We start from the raw sequence: 21,225 nt of genomic DNA, 5'->3' as shown, positions 1-21,225 counted from the left end.
ATTTCCAGTTTTCCCAGCACCATTTGTTGAAGAGGCTATCTTTTCTCCAACGTATGTTTTTACATTTTTCTGTTTATGCCTTTGTCTAATAAAGATAACTGCATCCTCTATTCTGTACCATTGGTCTACCAGTCTATTTTGTGCCAATACTATGCTGTTTTGTTACTGTTGCTCTGTAGATAGTTTAAGGTCTGGTATAGTGATGCCACCTGCTTCACTCTTCTTGCTAAGGATTGCTTTAGCTATTCTGGGTCTCTTATTTTTTCCAGATGAACTTTATGACTGCGTTTTCTATTTCTATGAAGAATGTTGGATTTTGATTGGAATTGCACTAAATCTGTATAATGCTTTTGGTAGTATGGTCATTTTGACAATATTAATTCTGCCTGTACAAGAACAAAGTAGATCTTTCCATCTTCTGAGGTCTTCTTTAATTTCTTTCTTTAGTGTTCTGTAGTTTCCATTGTAGAGGTATTTCACCTCTTTTGTTTGGTTGATTCCCAAGTATTTTATTTTATTTTTTTGAGGCTATTGTAAATGGGGTAGTTTTCTTCGTTTCCTTTTCAGAGGATTTGTCACTGTTATACAGAAATGGCTTTGATTTATGGGTTGATTTTGAATCCTGCCAATTTGCTGAATTCATTTACTAATTCTATAAGTTTTCTGGTAGATTTTTTGGGGGCCTTCTGGTATAGAATCATATAGTCAGCAAATAGTGCCAATTTGAGTTCTTATTTTCCTATGTGTATCCCTTTAATTTCTTTCATCTAATTGCTATAACTAGTGTTTCAAGAACTATGTTAAATAGAAGTGGTGAAAGAGCATCCCTGTCTTGTTCCAGTTTTCAGAGGTAATGCTTTCAGTTTTCTCCATTTAGGATGATGTTGGGCTGGAGCTTAGCACAGATAGCCTTTACAATGTTGCAATGTGTTCCTGTTATCCCTAGTTTTTCTAGTGTTTTGAACATGAAGGGCTGCTGTATTTTGTTGAGTGCTTTTTCTGCAATAATTGAGATGATCATATTGTTGAGAGCCACAGCCAAAGGGGCCCCAGCAAACTTCCAGCTGCTAGCTGATTGGCTCCTCTGCGGTGATGCTCATTGGGCTGTTTCCCCGCCCTTTCAGACCACGGAGCTGCTCATTGGGGGACTCTTTTGGCTCCGCCCACGCGACCCAGTCAGTCGGCTAGCAGCTGGAAGTTTGTTGGGGCCGCTGTGAGCCAATCATCAGCTGGCAGCTGGAAGTTTGCTGGGGCCCTTTCGGCTGTGGCTCTCAACATCATATGGTTCTTATCATTAAGTCTATTGATGTAATGAATTACATTTATTGATTTCTGTATGTTGAACCAACCCTGCATCCCTGGAATGAACCTCATTTGATCATAGTGGAATATCTTTTAGATTTGTTTTTGTATTTGATTTGCCAGAATTTTATTGAGAATTTTTGCATTTATGTTCAATAGAGATATTGGTCTGAAGTTTTCTTTCTTTGATGTGTCTGTGCCTGGTTTTGGAATCAGGGTGATATTGGCCTCATAGAATGAGTTTGGAAGTGCTGCCTCTTTTTCTGTTTCCTGAAGAGTATTGGTATTAGTTCTTCTTTAAAGGTCTTGTAGAACTCGGCTGTTTATCCATCTGGTCCTGGGCTTTTCTTGGTTTGTAGGCTTCTGATGGTGTCTTCTACTTTGTCACTTGAAATTAATCTGTTTAAATTGTGTATATCATCCTTTCAGTTTGGGCAAATCATATGACTCTAGAAATTTGTCAAGCCTTTGATATTTTCTATTATATGGAAGTACAAGTTTTCAAAATAATTTCTAATTATCTTCTGTATTTCTATAGTGTCTGTTGTGATATTTCCTTTTTCATCACGAATGTTAGTAGTTTTCTCTCTCCTTCTCTTCATTAGCATGGCTAAGGGTTTGTCAATTTTATTTATTTTTTCAAAGAACCAAAACTTTTTGTTTTGTCAATTTTTCAGTTGTTTCTTTTGTTTCAATTTCATTGATTTCAGCTCTGCTTTTAATTATTTCCTTCTTCTACTGCTTTTGGTGTTGATTTGTTCTTCTTTTTCTAGGGCTTTGAGATGTAATGTTAAGTCATTTATTTTTTGACTTTTCTTCTTTTAAAGAATGAACTCCATGCAATGAACTTTCCTCTTAGGACTGCCCTCATAGTGTTCCAAAGTTTTTGATATGTTGTATCTGGTTTTCTTTCACCTCTAAGAATTTTTAAATCTCCTCTTTGATGTCATTTGCAACCCATTGTTCATTCAGTAGCATATTATTTAGTCTCCAGGTATTAGAGTAGCTTTTATTTTTTATTTTATCATTCATTCCATTATGGTCTGGTAGAATGCAGGCTAGTATCTCTACTTTTTTATATTTGCTAAGACTTGTTTTGTGGCATAATATATGGCCTATTTTAGAGCAGGATTCATGTGCTGCTGAGAAGAAAAGAGTATTCACTCATTGAAAGATGTAATATTCTATATATGTCAGTTAAGTCTAAGTTATTGATTATGTTATTGAGCTCTACAGTTTCTTTTTTCAGCTTTTGTTTGGGTGATCTATCCAGTGGTAAAAGAGGTGTGTTAAAGTTATCCAGAATTATTGTGTTGTGGTCTAGGACTCTTGAACCTGAGAAGACTTTGTTTGATGAACGAAGATGCTCTATTGTTTGGGGCATATAAATTTATTATTGTTGTGACTTGTTGATGAATGTTTCCCGTAAACAGTATGAAATGTCCTTCTTGATCCCTTTTAAGAGAAAGAAACAAGAAAAATAGAATTATTTATTTGATAAAAATCTTTTTTAACTTTTTTTTTTTTTGTACCAGGGATTGAACTCAGGGGCATTCAACCACTGAGACACATCCCCAGCCCTATTTTGTATTTTATTTTGAGACAGGGTCTCAATGAGTTGCTTAGCGTCTCACTGTTGCTGAGCTGGCTTTCAACTTGCAATCCTCCTGTTTCATCCTCCCAAGCCGCTGGTATTAGAGATGTGCACCCGCAAACTATGCTTTTAATGTTATTCCTAAGTACAAAAATCTTTATTCAGATAATATAAAAAATGTTTCCTTTAAGACAAGCTTTAAAAGAAATTTTTTTAATTGTTCTAATTAGTTATACAGAAGAGTAGAATGCATTTTGACACATTTTACACAAATAGAGCACAACTTCTCATTCCTCTGGCTATACATGGTGCAGAGTCACACCAATAGAGTAATTATACATGTACATAGGGTAATAATGTTTCATTCTACCCCCTTCCCATCTCCACAGCCCCACCCTTCCACTCACTCCCTTCTGCCCAATCCAAAGTTCCTTCATTCTTCCCTACCTATCCTCAACTATGGATCAACATTAGCTTATCAGAGAAAACATTAGGCCTTTTGGTTTGGGGGATTGGCTTATTTTACTTAACATGATATTCTCTAGCTTCATCCATTTACCTGCAAATGCCATAATTTCATTTAAGGCTGAGTAATATTCCATTGTGCAGTGGTGCAGGCCTGTAACCCCAGCAGTTCAGGAGGCTGAAGCAGGAAGATCATGAGTTCAAAGCCAACCTCAGCAACTTAGCAAGGCCCTAAGCAACTCAGTGAGACCCTGTCTCTCAAATATAAAAAAGGACTGGGGATGTTGCTCGATGGTTAAGTACCCCTGGATTTAATCCCTAGTTAAAAAAAAAAAAAAGAAAGAAAACCCATAAGACAAGCATTTTAAAGTACATTTGTCCTTCTTGGAATTGATAAACTTCCTTTTTATCTTCACTAATACAGTGTATAAACATAGGTAATAGAAAATATTTTTATGAATATAAAGATTTAGTGCTAGAGTTCATAGATATCCATAAACTGAAGGTAATATTATTAGATGGTCAATCAGGGTTATCAAACTATAGTCATGATCATATCCTGCCTGTTTCCTATTTTTGTATAACCTAAAAGCTAAGAATGCATATTTATATTTTATGATGGTTAAAAAATGTAAAGAATAAAATTTAAATCATGTGAAAATTTTCTGGAATTCAAATTGAGTATCTTTACAAAAAGTTGTATGCCATACCACTTATTTAAGTATTGCCTGAAGCTGCTTTTATACTATAATGATAAAGTTGAGTAGTTGCAACAGAGATTATATGGCTCACAAAGCTTAAAATATTACTATTTAGCCCTTAGAAAAAGTTTCCACAACTCCTGCTCTAAAGCAGTAACAGTTCATTGATGTATAAATGTGCATTTTCTGCTTTTTCTTTATTATACAGTGACAAGCTGTATATTTTTAAAAGGAAATTGTAGCCTGATAACCACATTATACTTTTTCTTTTAAGATTGAGGACCCACTAGCTATTCTTATTCTCTTTGATGAAGCCAGATATAATTTATTAAAGGGCTTTTATACAGCTCCTGATGCTAAACTGATAACATTGGCAAGCCTGCTGTTGCAAATAGTGTATGGAAATTATGAAAGTAAGAAACACAAGCAAGGTTTCCTAAAGTAAGTATTTAATGCTGTGTATGGTCTTGTGCTATGCTAAAGATTCTATCTAACCAAGAAAGTTTTGAAATTTTATTAGAACATTTTTATACATTGATTTGGAATTAAATAATACAAACACAATGAAAGCGAAAACAAACAAACCCCAGCTTCTGTAATAAAGCATTCTTAAAGTTTTATTTTCCAAAGTTATTTTTCTTATGTTTGATTTTTATTTTGATATACTTCATATTTATTTTTTTATATCTTTCTTTACTGTATGTTTAAATAAGTTCACTAAAACCTGACTTGAATAAGTAGTAAAAAATTTTATAAGGCAGATGCACTTAGACATCCTACCATAAAAATTAAAATCATGTTCAATCTTTCAGAGAAAACACTGAGATTTGAGCACATCTACAGTTTGTTTATTGTGCTTTTCAACTTTCAAAAACATTTTCTGGCTCTTGAAAGAAGAAACATTCTCTATTGCAAATGTTGTGACGTTTTCCCACAACTTGAACTCTTAAAATTTTTGAGTTCTCTAATTTTTAAAGCAGTATTTTTCAGTTTAAAAATTGTGTCATTTAAAGCCATCTGTTACAGAGGGATTAGTGTACTTGAGTACCAAAGATGACTTAAAGGATGTTTGCATGTGTGCTTACAGTGAAGAAAATCTAAAATCCATTGTACCTATTACCAAACTAAAAAGTAAGGCACCACACTGGACAAATCGAATTCTTCATGAATATAAGGTAAGCTGTTTAATGAAAATAAAAAGACATTTTTATAGCCTACTTGATATTTTGTTAGTGTTATTAATCTTTTAAACATAGGTATAGTAAACTCATAGTCCTGAACTTCTAAATGGATCTTTTGGTTTACAATGTCCAAAACTGAAAATAGCAAGATATTTTTAGTAATGTAGAATCTTTTACATCTATGTGCTGAATATTTTGGTAAAGGATAGGAATAAAATTTTGAAATAATATACTATCCCTGCCCATGAGGCACTTAAAATTAATGGAATAGACAAATAATATTTTTAGACCTCAGCATATTTTTTTTTAATATTAAGATTATAAAAAGAGGGCCGGGGTTGTGGCTCGGTGGTAGAGCAGTTGCCTAGCATGCATGAGTCACTGGGTTTGTTCCCCGCACCACATAAAAATTAACAAATAACATAAAGGTATTAAAAAAAATTATAAAAAGAAAAAGTACTCTTATGATAATGTGCCATAATTTCATTCTTTGGGGAAAACCTTGATTTAAGAAACTACGTAGTTGGCCTGTTTGGATTATCATACTTGTAATTCTCTTTCATGTCTCTTTTATTTGTAATTGTTTTTAGAATCTTAGTACAAGTGAAGGTGTCAGTAAAGAAATGCATCACCTGCAGCGCATGTTCTTACAGAATTGTTGGGAAATTCCTACATATGGAGCAGCTTTTTTCACAGGACAGATATTTACAAAAGCAAGCCCCAGCAATCATAAAGTCATCCCTGTGTACGTAGGAGTAAATATAAAAGGACTTCATCTCCTCAACATGGAAACTAAGGTATATTTTTAGCTGTTTTTGACCAGTCATGTCATATAACTGCTAAACTAACAGTACCAGCCTATGTGAAGAAACTGGAAATAGCATATATGTATAACTTTTCATTGAAGTTTCATTCATTGCAAATAATGCTGGGGGAGGCGTGTGACTAAATGACTTCCAGTAAGGAGTTTTAACATTAATTAAATACATTCCTGATTAGAATATCTTAGGTATATGGAGTATTTTTGTGTATAGTAATATATTTACACAGTATATTTAGTGAAAATGGTGCCAAACCACATGTAATACGCTACAATTGGTATAAAAATGGAAGGAGGTTGAGACTATTTTTACCTGAAGAACATGATGTATACATTAAAAAATGTTTGAAGCCTTTTGAGAAGGGACACATGTAATTGGGAACTGGAGTTAGAAGGGAGACTTTTCAATATGTACCTATCTGAGTTCAGGCTGTTATAACAAAGTACCTTAGACTGAATGGCTTATAAACAATGGAAATTTATTTCTCAATTCTGGAAACTAGAAGTCGGAGATCAGGCATCAGTATGGTCAGCTTCTGGAAAAGGCCTTTTTCTTGGTTGCTCTTGGGGACCCTTCTATGAGGGCACTAATCCCCTTCAAGAGGGCTCTACCCTCGTGACCTAATTATCTTCCAAAGGCTATACATCTACTACCATCACATTGGTCACCCTAGGGGTTAAAATTTCAACATAGGAATCTTAGGAATGGTCACAAACATAATAACACCATCTTGAAAGTCAAAAGTTTTTTACTATGTGATTATAATAACCTATTTAAAATATCAAGTGGGTTTAAATGGAAAATGCAGAATTTAAAAAGAAAAATATATCTGATACAAGGGCTTCATTTTGAAAATTGGGACTAGTTATAAGAAGCTCTTGGTGGATAGTGTGAAGCTTGGAAGGGTTATAAATATCCATTAGAACACTAAAAAGCACTCCAGTCAGAAATTTGTTACTGTTTGGTGCTTGCATCTTTTTCTAATCAAATTTATTATGATATAAAATATAGGTTTGTCGTTTATTTTTAACACTTCACACATTTAAGCAGGATGGATGACTAGTTTATAATAAAAAGAAAATAAAAATCAAATCTAATTTGTTAACTCAGATTTGCCAAGAATTTCCAAATCAATTAATGTAAACTAAACCTGTGCATTTTATTTTTTATTTTTTTAAAATATATTTTATAGTTGTGGATGGACAGAATACCTTTATTTTATTTGTTTATGTGGTGCTGAGGATCGAACCCAGTGCCTCACACATGCTAGGCAAGCGCTGTGCCATTGAGTTACAGCCCCAGCCAAACTTGTGCATTTTAAAAACACATTTTAGATTGGGAAATATGCTAATAAATTTAATTTTTCTTTTCCTAATTTTTATAAGTCTTTATTATGATGATCACATAACTTTTTAAATTATCCCAGTCATAATTATTTAATATTAACTCAGGATCATCCTTATGGGCAGCATTATTTAATGAAGTTGTCAGATAAACCTGTGGATGGGACTAGAGAAGATTTAGGGAAATGGAGCAGAATAAAGTCTGACTTCAGTTACTGACCTGAGTTTGATTTCTTGAATACCCTTATAAGCCAGCTTGTTTTTGGGCCTTTTGCTTATTTTCTTTTAAAACTATTTTGCGGGACTGGGGATATAGCTCAGAAATTTGTTACTGTTTGGTGGTACTTTTGGTAGAGTACATGTCTCACATGCACAAGGCCCTGGGTTCAATCCCCAGCACCACCAAAAAAAAAAAATTTTTTTTTGCTTACATAAAATACACTGCTGCTTATAAAACTTATAGCACTTTTCTGTTTCATTTCTAAACTTGTTAAATGAAGGAGAAATTACCCCCTCCATTTCAGGAAATTTTTCTTTGCTATTTATATAGAGCATCTTATACCAACATTTACAAATTCTTATTCATGGAATTGGATGGTAATATATATATAGTATTCAGAAGGTAGTTTAACAATACCTTAAAATATTTATATTGTAAATAACAGTCTGGTCCAGAAGTTGAATAAGTGAGAGAGTAGTAGTAGACAGGGAATGTTAGCTATATTATTAATTAACAGATTGCTTTTTCAGGATAATATGTTCAGCTTCTAGAAAAATAAATAGGAATACTATCCTTGAGTATATAAAAAGATGATTGAACCAAAATCTAAACATGCTTTCTGTCCCTGCATAAGCCACTTATAAATATATGGCACTTTGAAAAGCTTTAAGATGATTATATTTTCCAGTTATCAAAGGTAGAAACAACCAGGTTGTCCTCGCTGGTCTTGGATTCAGCAAGATGTACTATGATTGAATGTGACACAACTTCATTAAAATAAACACCTTCATCTGTAAAAATACCTTAATTTGAATTTAAAACACCAAATGGGATACATTAGCCTCAGAGATTAATTCTCAGGCAAAGCCACAGAATATAGCTATGTTTTTTATATCAATTACGTCTACCTTCTACATCTTCTTTCTCTTTGAAATAATGAAAATTGCCCATCAGAAAATATAACTCAGCCAATTTCATGTGCTTGTCAAAGATTTGTCTGTTCTGCCTACATAAAATGTAAACACTATTGAATAGATAAATGCAGTGTTTATTCACTTAAAATCATGGCTCAGTGTTTTACTGTAGTGAATATGTTGCATTCTTCACAGCTGAACTGTACTTCTTGATATGTCTTCAACCTTAATAAATGCCATTACCACAAAACAATAGATTATCATTTGCTGATGTTGATTTATATTGACCATAATGCCCTTCTGGTTGGAATTGGTTGTTTAAACACCCACCTGGTACCATTCTACATAATCAGTTATCAATATAATTGTTTCTCCTCTCTGCTGGTCATCTATGTGCTACTCTGTGCCTTTTTCTGTTCTCAACTGTCCCTGTTCTCAACTATTATGATTTTTGACTTTCCTTACTGAGCACCTTGTTATAATGAGGACTACTTTTTCCTTCTGGAGTAGACTTATCACTTAAAATTATCATTTGGACTCTGCTCCTCAATTCCATTCAACTGCTTACTGTTTGGTGTCTCTCAAGAATTCTTCCTCACTGCATGTTGTCCTTTAACCACAAAACTTTTATCTTTAACTTATGGACTCAGTAATAACTTTTGTTAGAAATCTGACCTCTGTACAACTGAAAGTTGCTGTACCACAGGGTTTTTTTTTTTCTGCATATTAAACTGTTTTGAGGCCATTTTAATGGACCATTTTTTTGGCTTTAGCTTAAGAGATTTCAAGTAATGTAAAAGATAGTTGGTTTAAGGTATTATATCTTGAATAAGCGTTTCAGTCTGTACGTTGGTAAGTAGTATTTTAGCATATTCTGTCTGTAAAGTTTGCAATACGATGTGGATGGCTTTTTTAAAACTATATATAATATATACTCATGTAAATTTATACCATGTTTTATTTACATAACCTTACTTTAAAAGTGCCCCAAACTGGACTCGAGTTGTGGCTCGGCAGTAGAGTACTTGCCTAGCATGCATGAGGCACTGGGTTTGATTCTCAGCACCACATTAAAAAAAAAAAAAAAAAAAAAACCTAAATAAACAAAATAAAGGTATTGTGTCCATCTACAACTAAAAATATTTTTTTAAAGTGCCCCAAACAATTATCTTTTTGGTATATGCTTAGTTTATTATTTATAGTCAATATTCTAAGAATTGTTACTCATAGATTGCTAATGTTCCTAACCATTCATACATATATACATATAGATTTGATACTGGGGATTGAAATCTGAGACCCTCTAACTTTGAGCCATGCCCCCAGCCTTTTATATTTTATTTTGAGACAGGGTCTCACAAAATTGCTGAGCCTAACCTGGAACTTGGAATCTTCCTGCCTCAACCTCACAAGTTCCTGAGGTTACAGGCATGTGCTACACCTGGCCTAAACATATGTATTTTAAAGTATAGCACAAATACTTTCTGTGTACCTACTAAATACAGCATTGTTAAGAAAAATCAAAGAATGGATTACTGTAATATTGATGTTTTAAATAGTTCTGTTAAATTTATGAAAGATTGATTACTAATTTTTATAATTATGCTTATTTTTACAATACATATGTCTGTGTCCTTATTTTAGTGGTGTAAAAATTGCCTAAGTCATCCTGTTTCCCCTGTTGCATAAATTTCAGATTTGAAAGTACCATGTGAATATTTAAAAGAAGATTTTAAAACAAGATTTTTTTTTAAACTATATATAATATACACTCAAGTAAATTAATACCATGTTTGATTGGAATTGGTTGTTTTAAAAGAAAAGTACTGAGTAAATTAAAGAGGCTGTTCTTAACTGCAGGGGAAAAAAAGTTTGCAGTACATTTCATTATTTTGAAAGTCACTAATGAGTTGGGCATCTTTTTTTATAATTTTTTTTTTTTTACATTTTTTTGTAGTTGTAGATGGACAGCATGACTTTATTTTATTTATATATGATGTTCAGTGCCTTGGACATGCTAGGCAAGCACTCTGCCACTGAGATACAGCCCCAGCCCTAAGTTGGACATCATTAAAAGAATATCATTGCTCATCCAGGTTCTGTGCCACAGGTTGTGTGAGGTTAGTGTGGCATTCTAATGGATTATATGATCATACTCAAAACCATAATGTTTAGAACTTACTAGATAAATGTGGACAGTAAGGGAAGATAGTTGTTTTTAATATGTATTTTAATTAATACAATGATTCTTGATTATTTTGCAGGCTTTACTCATCAGTCTTAAGTATGGTTGTTTTATGTGGCAATTGGGAGATGCTGATACCTGTTTTCAGATCCATAGTATGGAGAATAAAATGAGCTTTATTGTACATACAAAACAGGTAAGTATTTATCAATTATTTTGGACTAAACAGTTATACTAGTAAAGTTATTTTTAAGTGACATAATCCATAATCCTTTTTAAAGAAAAACTTCTAATATTAGATGAAATTTTAAGGGAAAAATGAAAGGCCTTTCCTAAGCAAAGAAAACCAGAAACTTAACTAATTCATTTCAAATTTATGACAATTAATCTCTTTATTGTGCCATTTCTTTTAATTCTGATTAGTATTCCCTGTCTCTTCTACCAAGGTTTTAGATAGTCCTTCCCTCCTCTTCTAGTATCCTATCCTGAGCTACTAGTTGTGTTCAGCAAGTCACTTCTTAAATCTTTTCAAAAAGCCTGAGTAAATTCTCCCTGAGTTCAACTTCTTGAGAGACTACCTCTTAATAAGAAAGTTCCCTTTCAAGTTAGGTAGATAACTGCCCACTGCCGTGTGTATTCTTTAAACATTCTTGATTGTTTGATATTTATTGTTAACATATGTTTTACTTTATAGGCTGGTCTGGTGGTAAAACTGTTAATGAAGCTAAATGGACAGTTAATGCCCACTGAAAGAAACTCATGAAAGGAAAATAGCTGGTACTCAAGCCACGTTTTATAATGCAGAGTTTTTTTCCATGAAAGATTTCTTAAAATATTACTTTTAACAAGGCATTAGTCTCTTGTAATATGTATGTATACTGTTACATTGTACAGAATCTGTACTTATGTTTGGTGTGTAATATACCAGTTAGTTTTATATTATATCCTTATAAGCTATTTTAATTTTTGAGAGAAACACACAAAAAATATAGATTGATAATCTGTATAATAGACAAAATAGTAAGCTTTATAAAAAAGTTATCTTTGGTAAATGGTAAAGAATTTGGAGTGGAATATGATGAAATTAAAATGTAGCTTTGGTACAGCTTTGTGTGAAACATGAAAGTCAACATGCTTTGAATAAAGAAAATGTATTTTCTACTTGGACCATATGCCACTGTTATTTAAAACATTTTTCTGTAGCCTATAAACATTGCTCAATATGTTTATAAGTCTTTGCTAAAAGGTGTATCTAGTATAAGGTGTTTCTTAAAGTATTGTTGTTGAACCTCTTGCATCATAATTACTTGGGTGTCTCTTAAAAACTTAAGAAGTATTGGGGACTGGGAATATTTTCTTAAAGTTTTTTTTTTTTCCTGTGAAATAATTCCAGACCCAGCAATGGATTTATATTAAATTTGCATAATTATACCACTGATAACACAAGCACACATATGTACAGACATTCATTTTTAATAATAATCTCTGGATGTTGGTAGTTACGTTTGTTAAATCCATAGTGTATTTTTATGAGTTGGTTTAATGACATTTATATTGGCTTTATATTAGGAAATAGATCACCAAATATCTGGTTGTTTCATTTACTGATATCAGAAATGAAGAGCTAAATAAATAATATACTGTTTAAAGGCTAGAAACTATCAACTTTCCAGTTGGGCATTGTGGCACACACCTATAATCCCAGCTTGCAAGTTCAAGGCCAGCCTGGGCAATTTAATGTGACCCTGTCTAAAATACAAAAATCCTGTGATGTAACTCAGTGGTAGAGCACCCCTGTGCTCAATCCCCAATATGGAGATGTCAGGATCAATTTTCAAAATTAGCTGGGCACAGCAGCACACGCCTGTAATCCCAGTGGAGGCAGGAGGATCAAGAGTTCAAAGATAGCCTCAGTAATGGCAGGGCACTAAGCAACTCAGTGAGACCCTGTCTCTAAATAAAATACAAAATCAGGCTGGGGATGTGGCTCAGTGGCCGAATGCCCCTGAGTTCAATCACCGGAACCCCCAACCTAATTTTTTTTTCAAAATTAGAGAAAAAAAAATTGATCTTTAACTGTCAAGCTATAACAATCCAGAAATAAAACAATAATGGGGAGATCTAAACCACTTTAATGAATGCCTAGTATTAGTGAGACGTATTGAGGATTTAAAAAAAAGGATTTGTACCAGGGATCTAATAAATAAAGTCTCTGCCTTCAGGAATTTATCGAGGGAAACAATAAATATTTATGGAAATATATAATTGTACACTATACTAATTGTAATAAAAGAAGATTAAAATGTACAATCTAAGCACAGAGAGGAACTTTTCTAGTCTTAGGGATCCGGAGTCTTCCTGGAGCAAATAAATGATGCTTGATTTGGCATCTGAGATATGAGCAGGTGTTAAGTGTGTGATGACAGTTGAATGGGAAAAGAAATATAAGATGTTTTGACCCCAAGGACAGTCCTCGAGAACTCATGAGGGGATTACAGTTTTCTCCATGTTTAGGTAAGTTATGAATTCAAACAGTTGTTTATTCAAATAACAATAAATGAATTTCAGTTATAAAAATAAAACCAGAATAGCTGATGCTGCATATAATAAATGTATTAGAGATAAATTTAACTGAAGAACTGTAAGATTAAAAATTGTATACCACTGGGAGAGGTGGCGAATGCCTATTATCCCAGTGGCTCCAGAGGCTAAGGCAGGAAGATGGCAAGTTCAAAGCCAGCTTCAGCATTTAGTGAGGTCACTTAGTGAGATTCTTTCTCAAAAAATGAAAAGGGGGTGTGGCTCAGTGGATGTGGCTCAATGGAAAAGCACCCTTGCCTTGAGTTCAATCCCTACTACAAAAAAAAAAATAGACTTGATAGAAATATTCAACAAATTAAAATTTCCTCCACAGTTCTTGACCAAATTAATAGAAGAATTGTATCAATAAAATTTAGATTTTAATTTGATCCTGAGGAACTTAGTGCCAAAAACTATTACCTGAAGAATTTGATATTTGCATAAGCTGATCATTGAATCATTTTTTAGCCTTATGATTTATGAAGAAAAATGTTTTCAATAAAAATAATTTCAGCAAAGTGAAAATGGAAAAATATAAATTGTTTTTGCTGTTCTAAGAAATTGGTTTGAGTGCATACAGAAAAGAACATTCAACAAAAATCCATCTGTGATGGTATGAGTATCATTTAATGTCTGTTCATATGCAAAGTCAGAATACTTGACTGGGCATATTTGAAATTTGAAGTCATGTATGGTATTTGGAGAGAGAGAGTGGTAGGCAGACTGAAAAGGTTCTAAGACAGATAAGGGGCAAACCCTAGGTGTTTTTAGAGGCCAGAGTGCTTGAAGCAAAGAAATATCTTTCAATCATCTTAAGGTATGAGTGAAAAAAAAAAAAAAAAAACAGTTTTAATATATTGTGCTAATTTCCATGATAAAAGGACGCTCTGGTTTGCTCAAAATTCATTGTGTGACTTGGGTTGTAACTCAGTGGTAGATCATTTGCCTAGCACATGTGAAGCACTGAGTTTGATCCTCAACACCACATAAAATAATAAAATAAAGGTATTGTGTCTATCTTACAACTAAAAATATTAAAAAAAAAAAAAAGATTCATTAGAAGAGCACCTAAACAGGTCGGAAATTAAGAACTTATTTACCCCATTGTTCAAATAATAATTAACACAATGATGCCCAACATCATTTGAAGCATTTATAGGTATGTTAATCCATTTATTCCTCACAATAATTACCATGAGGCAGATACTCTTGTTCTCATTTTACAAATAGGAAAAGCAGAGAAGTCACTTGCCAAAGAGAATATAGTAGGGCTGGAGTTGTGGCTCAGTAGAGTGCTGGGTTTGATCCTCAGTGTTGGGTGTGTGGGAGACCTTGCCTTTTGGTTTCATTTCCCCCTTCCGGGTTTCTCCCACTGAACTTAAGTTTCTGTCTCTTGAGGAGAGAGGCTCAGGCTGCTGCTCTCTTCCTCTCCTTTTCTTAGGGCAGCCGCCCCCCCACCCAATAAAATCTCTTGGTTGAATTTTCGTCTCCGGTGAGTCACTCGCCTTTAACTCAGCACCACACAAAAATAAAGCATACAATTTGATGTTTTTTAAAAAAGAATATCATTAATATAAGTGCTGGAGCTGAGATTCATATATCTAGGTGGTCTGACTCTAGAGTATAAGTAAATCAGAAACATGATATATGGTTATATAAAAGCATGAGATATTTGTTTTATAGTATTTTAAAAGCTTAGGAGCCAAAGTTCCTATAGTGACATAATGTTTTCGTTTTTATATAACGTATAGCTTTGAATACAATTGAATATGGAGAGGCTTTTTTACTTATATAAGGTAAAAAAAAAACTACTATATGGGAGAGTCGGAATTCAAAATCTGATAGTCTGACCTCTGAATTGAGACATTGGGCAAAAAAGAAGTAGCTGGAGAGGTTTGTGAATAAAAGACCAAATATCAAAAGCTATTGTGTTCCCTGCCAATGAGACCTTGGATCCTTTAGGACTTCACTAGCTCAGATTCGCATATTGAAAGATCACCCTGGAGCTCGGCCGCCAGCTCCGGCCTCGGCTCCCCCTCATAGAACCCCCTCCCCGGAGTGGAGCCCACCGGAGGGTCCCACCCCCGCCCCTCTGCCCAACTGCCGCCAGAACAGCAGCCCCGGGGGGCAGCCCCCACTAGCCTGCCTCCCTCCAGCTCAGCCCTGCCAGAGCCCGCCCAGCCATGAATCTCTTCCGATTCCTGGGAGACCTCTCCCACCTCCTAGCCATCATCTTACTACTGCTTAAAATCTGGAAGTCCCGCTCGTGTGCCGGGATTTCAGGGAAGAGCCAGGTCCTGTTTGCTGTGGTGTTCACTGCCCGCTACCTGGACCTCTTCACTAACTACATCTCACTTTACAACACGTGCATGAAGGTGGTCTACACAGCCTGCTCTTTCACCACGGTCTGGATGATTTACAGCAAGTTCAAAGCCACTTACCATGGGAACCACGATACGTTCCGGGTGGAGTTCCTTGTTGTCCCCACAGCCATCCTGGCATTCCTGGTCAACCACGACTTCACTCCTCTGGATATCCTCTGGACCTTCTCCATCTACCTGGAGTCAGGTGGCCATCTTGCCGCAACTGTTCATGGTGAGCAAGACTGGCGAGGCGGAGACCATCACGAGCCACTACCTGTTTGCCCTGGGCGTCTACCGCACCCTGTATCTCTTCAACTGGATCTGGCGCCACCACTTTGAGGGCTTCTTGGATCTCATCGCCTTCGTGGCTGGCCTGGTCCAGACTGTCCTCTACTGCGATTTCTTCTACCTCTGTATCACCAAAGTCCTAAAGGGGAAGAAGCTAAGGTTGCCGGCATAGCCCTGGTCCTCACCAGCCCTCTCCTTGGCAGTGTCGGGAGGCAGAGGAAGGTGACAGAAGACGAGCCTTCCAGTCCAGGGGTGACTTTTTAAAGAATCCATCTCTCCCTGCTCCCCATACCCACTCCTACCGGGCTGGGGTGGGGGGCAATGGAGGACCCAAGTCTTGGGGAGCTCAGGACCTGGGCTGTTTGTAGTTTTTTGCCTTTTAGAGAAGAAAAAATAAAAAATCTTTCCACTATTTAGTTTTTGATTCTGATGACTCCTTTCTCTTCTACTCTCTGGCCCCAATTTTTATAAACTGTTTTCAAGTGTACTATGGGCCAAGGCCGGGCCAGGGGTCTCTTCCCGTCCTCGAGCCCCTCAGGCCTTTCCAGGTTCTGCCCACAGCCCCACTGGTTGCCAAACACTAAACTGCCCACTGCCTGCCCCACTTCTCACCGTAGCCAGGACCACAGCGCCTCCACCCAAGTTCCTGGGTTGGAGATAGGGAAGAAGGGGGGCCCAGGAAGGTTTCCCCTGATTTTTCATAATAACCCCCCCCCAGAATTTGAGTTTTTGTTTTTTTCCTGTTTTTTCACAAATGAGGGGGGCTCTGGGCTCAGGCATGGGAAGGGGCTGGCATAAGGGTTGCCACAGCTCTGATACCATGTTTTTGTACAAAATTTGATGGTTAATTCTTTGTTCTCTTGAAATAAACAGAGGAAAATGAAAAAAAAAAAAAAAAAAGAAAGATCACCCTGGGGGCTGGGGTTCTTGTTCAGTGATAGAATGCTTGCCTAGCACAGGTAAGGCACTGGGTTCAATCCTCAGCAGCACATAAAAATAAATAAAAGATATTGTGTCCATCTACTATTTATTTATTTATTTACTTGTGGTGCTGAGGGTTGAACCCATGGCTTTGTGCATGCGAGGCAAGCACTCTACCAACTGAGCTATATCCCCAGCCCATCTGCAATTAAAAAAAAAAAAAAAATCATCCTGGGTCAGTGAACAGCTGGAAGTGGGTGTTCTGAGCAAGACAGTATGCTCTGTCTCTGTCTAACCTAAGGTAATGACAATGGGGAGAAATGAATATTTTGAAAAACCTTTGGCCCTTTAGATAGTTTCCTTATCTCTATCCTGAGCAATTGGGAAAATGGCGCCACACACTGCCTAAGATAGGGAATAGAGGAGGTGATTTTGAAAAATATGCTGAGTTCCTAGTGATGTGCAATAGACAACAGAATTCCCAGGCTTAAAGCTCAAAGGCTTTACAGGACATGGCAGTTGAAACTCCAAATATAGCCGGGTGCAATGGTAGACACCAGCAGCTCGGGAGACTGAGGCAGGAAGATCTGGAGTTCAAAACCATCCTCAACAACTTATCAAGGCTCTAAGCAACTTAGCAAGACCCTGTTCTAAATAAAATATAGAACAAGCTGGGAATGGGGCTTGGTTTAAGCGCCCTGGGTTCAATCCCTGATACCAAAAAAAAAAAAAAAGAAAGAAAAGAAAGGAAAAGAAACTCCAAATACAGATGTAAAACCACACAGGAAGAAGACAGAGCCAGAAAATGCCAATATTTGAAAAATGGAGAAAGGTAGGGCAATCCACACAGCATCTTGTTAGGACAAATGGATGGCAAAATGGAACAGAAACAGCCTGACACTATTCTGCATACTGAATATCCAATAAATTTTAAATGGAAGGGTTGGGGCTGTGGCTCAATGGTATTGCACTTGCCTGGCATGTGTGAGGCACTGAGTTTGATTCTCAGCACCTCATATAAATAAATAAAATAAAGGTCTATCAACAACTACAAAAAATTTTTTTAAATAATTAAGTATTAAGTTAATATTTAATATCATTAGAAAAACTAGCATATTTTAGTGTCAGGACATTCATTTGTGGATTTTTTTAAAGGATATGAGAGATGAAAAGATGTTTAAATGTTTTTTAGATATACATAATAAAATATCAAAAGGAAAGCAAAAGAATCAGGATTTGGAGCAATCGGAACTCAGCTAATAGGAAAGCAAAATGGCACAACCATTTTGGAAAATGGTTCAAAGTAGTTTCTTACAAGTTAAAAATATACCAATTATAATACACAGCTTTCCATTCCTACCCAGGTATTTATGCAAAAATCAAAACATGTTCACATATAAATCTGTATGCAAATGTTTATAGAATACATTTTTACATTATGAAATATAATTATTCATAGCTATTCCAAACTGCAAACAATCCTAATGTCTTTTTGGGGGTTAGTGAATAAACTTAGCTATATCCATACAGTGGAATATTATTTAACAATAAAAAGGAATAAACTATTGATTAACACAAGGATTAAGTCCAAAGGGAATATGACAACTGAATAAGCCAGACTCAAAAGGTTGTGTGCCAGAGCATTCATTAGAAAGCAAATAGTAGTTAATAGAGATTAAGGATCAGAGTAAGGGAATGTCAGAATATAAAGAAGCAGTGTAAGAGAATTTGGGCAAGGAAAAATATTCTGATGATGATTGAAATAGTGTCAAAACTGACAAAACTGATCAAAGGAAATTCTACATAAATTTTAAAATACATTTTTAGGAAGAATCAGAACTTGCTATAAAGGTTGGAAGAAATTCATAAAGATATAATAGAAATAGATGTCAGTTCCCAAACTCTATTTAGTGATTAGTCAAAGATTAACAGAGAAGCTGTATGCTTAGAAACGCCGACAACTTTAAAAAAAAAAAAAAAAGGAAATAGAAATCTTTGATAACAAAAATGCCCGAAAGACCTTATAAAAGTAGTTAAAATTGTAAGGAATAATACAATCAAATTAATTAAAATTAACGATGGCACAGGACTGAGGCAATGCTGAAGAATGTGTTTTGAGTGGTACTGAAAATTGGTTCAATCTTCTGATAAAGCAGTCTAAAAATATGTTTACTCCTTTTGACCTGATGATCCCCTGTGAGGACAACCTAGGGATGAAACTGTTGCTCCCATTTTCTCATTTACAGTGTTTAACTGGTACAATTCCCCCTGCTTTCTTAGGAAGTAAATTGTACGTGCTACAATTGAAAGGGGAAGAGAGTTTTGTAATAGTACCATAAAAATTGAAAATTTTACTGTTAAAAATGCAGTATATACAAAGCAATTATTTTTAAAACAACTTGCCCAGAGCATAGCAAATGATATAGTTGTTGTAGAATTATGTAATCATGCCATTGCTAAGATTTTGATGTGGTTTGTCCCCTCCAAAACTCTTGTTGCAATTTAATCTCCATTGTGAGGTATTAAGGAGGGCAGAAACTTTATCCTACTATGGTGCTTAGAGGTGGGGCCTATGGAAAATTATTAAAATTAGATGAAGTCATCACAATAAAGCCCCCCCAATTGAATACTGATGGCTTTATAAGAAGAGGGAGCAAGCCAGGTGTGGTAATGTACACCTGTAATCCCAATAGCTTGGGATGTGGCTGAGGGGTTAAAAGCCCCTGGGTTCAATCCCTGGTACAAAAACAAAGGGAAGCTGTGAGACCTGAACATAGACACAATATGTGCTTGCTCCCTGTTTCTTCCATATCTTTTTATAGTTGTAGATAGACAGCATGCCTTTATTTGTTTAGTTTTTTTATGCCGTGCTAAGGATTGAACCCAGTGCCTCACACCTGCTAGGCAAGCACTCTGCCACTGAGCTACAGCCGCAGACCTCTTACATATTTTGCTCCATCCCACCTCAGTACTCTGCCAGCAAAGCCATTACCAGGTATGTCCCCTTGACCTTGGACCTGGACTATGAACCCAAATAAATCTCTTTTCTTTATAATGCACTCAGTCCATGATATTGTATTATTATTAGAAAACTAGGACAACCATGAACTCATTATAAGAGCAAATACAGCAAGTATAATCTCAAACCAGTAATTAGCAAATTGTTGACTTTTGGAATCTGCTATGTGATTTTTTTTTTTTTTTTTTTTTTGGTGCTAGGGATTGAACATGTGATGTTCTAATAGCATGTATCTCAGTTATTTTATAGATGCTGATGATTTTGTTTGTAATTACTGAATATGTATCTATAGGACAATGGAAAGGAAAAAACCTGAAAAGATAAATCATCTTCAGATAGAAAAATGAATGAATAATTCTTACCCAAGTGTCAAAATATGTGCCATCTTTCCTTTCTTGATTGTTTGCATTCAATTAATATTAAATTTAGTTTTGTACAGCTAACCACTAAGACAAAGAAAAACCAGCCTAGGTCTTTATTTCAGCCAATTCACTAACAAATAATTAACTATGTAATTAAAAGTTGGATTTTATCAAAACTTTGGCTTACATGTTATTTGCTATTTTTAAATTTATGACTGTTCATCTACCAGATAATATTTTATGAAATATGATAGTTTAAAAAGCAGTAAAATTAACAACATTCCCCCTTCCTTAATTATAATCAGTCATTAAAATGAATACATCGTTTCACATTTACATTATTATATACCAAGGAAAGATTCAGAAATAGAAAATTTCCAAGATAGATTAAGCACTATTTTAGGAGTTACCATGACAAAAATATTTTTGAAACTTTACTTTCAAGTTCTAAATAAAATTTGAGATAATACTTAGGTAACAATAATCCCACAAGTCATAAACTTAGTATTTAAGCTCTTTCTTAAAAGAGCAAAATGTGAACCAGGAATGGTGGCTCAGACCTCTCATCTCAGCAGCTCAGGAGACTGAGGCAGGAGGATCAAGAGTTCAAAGGCAGCCTCAGCAACAGCAAGGTGCTAAGCAACTCAGTGAGACCCTGTCTCTAAATAAAATACAGAAATAGGGCCTGGGAGGGGGTGCTAGGGATGTGTCTCAGTGGTTAAGTGCCCCTGAGTTCAATTACACACACACACACACACACACACACACACACACACACACAAAGGAGTAAAAGGTGAAAAGAAAAGGGAAAAAAGCTATTCATATTCTAAAGGGGGTAATACAGATTTCCCAAATCAAGATTAAGAAGGTTTTCCCCTCCTCTCCCTATCCTGAATAAAGGAGGTAAGCACCTTAAGTAGCAGCTTTTAATGCCCTTTGTTTAAAAAAATAGTAATAATAATCCAC

The 21,225-nt window shown here is 35.3% G+C and overlaps 1 protein-coding gene and 1 pseudogene across 2 annotated transcripts in view; both read left to right on the top strand.

Annotated features, from left to right (window-relative positions):
• The window catches only part of Krit1 (KRIT1 ankyrin repeat containing), a 36,454-nt gene extending 24,561 nt beyond the window's left edge, over positions 1–11,893 (top strand). For both annotated transcript variants that reach the window (XM_027919891.2, XM_071612243.1), the window contains exons 13-17: positions 4,337–4,503; positions 5,150–5,237; positions 5,834–6,040; positions 10,806–10,922; positions 11,421–11,893. In XM_027919891.2, coding sequence (XP_027775692.1) covers positions 4,337–4,503; positions 5,150–5,237; positions 5,834–6,040; positions 10,806–10,922; positions 11,421–11,489 — 648 coding nt within the window. In that variant the 3' untranslated portion in view covers positions 11,490–11,893. The remainder of the gene's footprint in view (positions 1–4,336; positions 4,504–5,149; positions 5,238–5,833; positions 6,041–10,805; positions 10,923–11,420) is intronic.
• Positions 11,894–14,149: 2,256 nt separating this feature from the next.
• On the top strand, positions 14,150–16,369 carry LOC114078836 (ER lumen protein-retaining receptor 1 pseudogene; annotated as a pseudogene).
• The last annotated feature ends 4,856 nt before the right edge of the window (positions 16,370–21,225 follow it).

This window comes from Marmota flaviventris, chromosome 1 (assembly GCF_047511675.1).
Source record: "Marmota flaviventris isolate mMarFla1 chromosome 1, mMarFla1.hap1, whole genome shotgun sequence".
Lineage (NCBI taxonomy): Eukaryota > Metazoa > Chordata > Mammalia > Rodentia > Sciuridae > Marmota > Marmota flaviventris.
The sequence above is the reverse complement of the archived record's forward strand: the minus strand, read 5'-3'. Positions and strand labels throughout refer to the sequence as shown.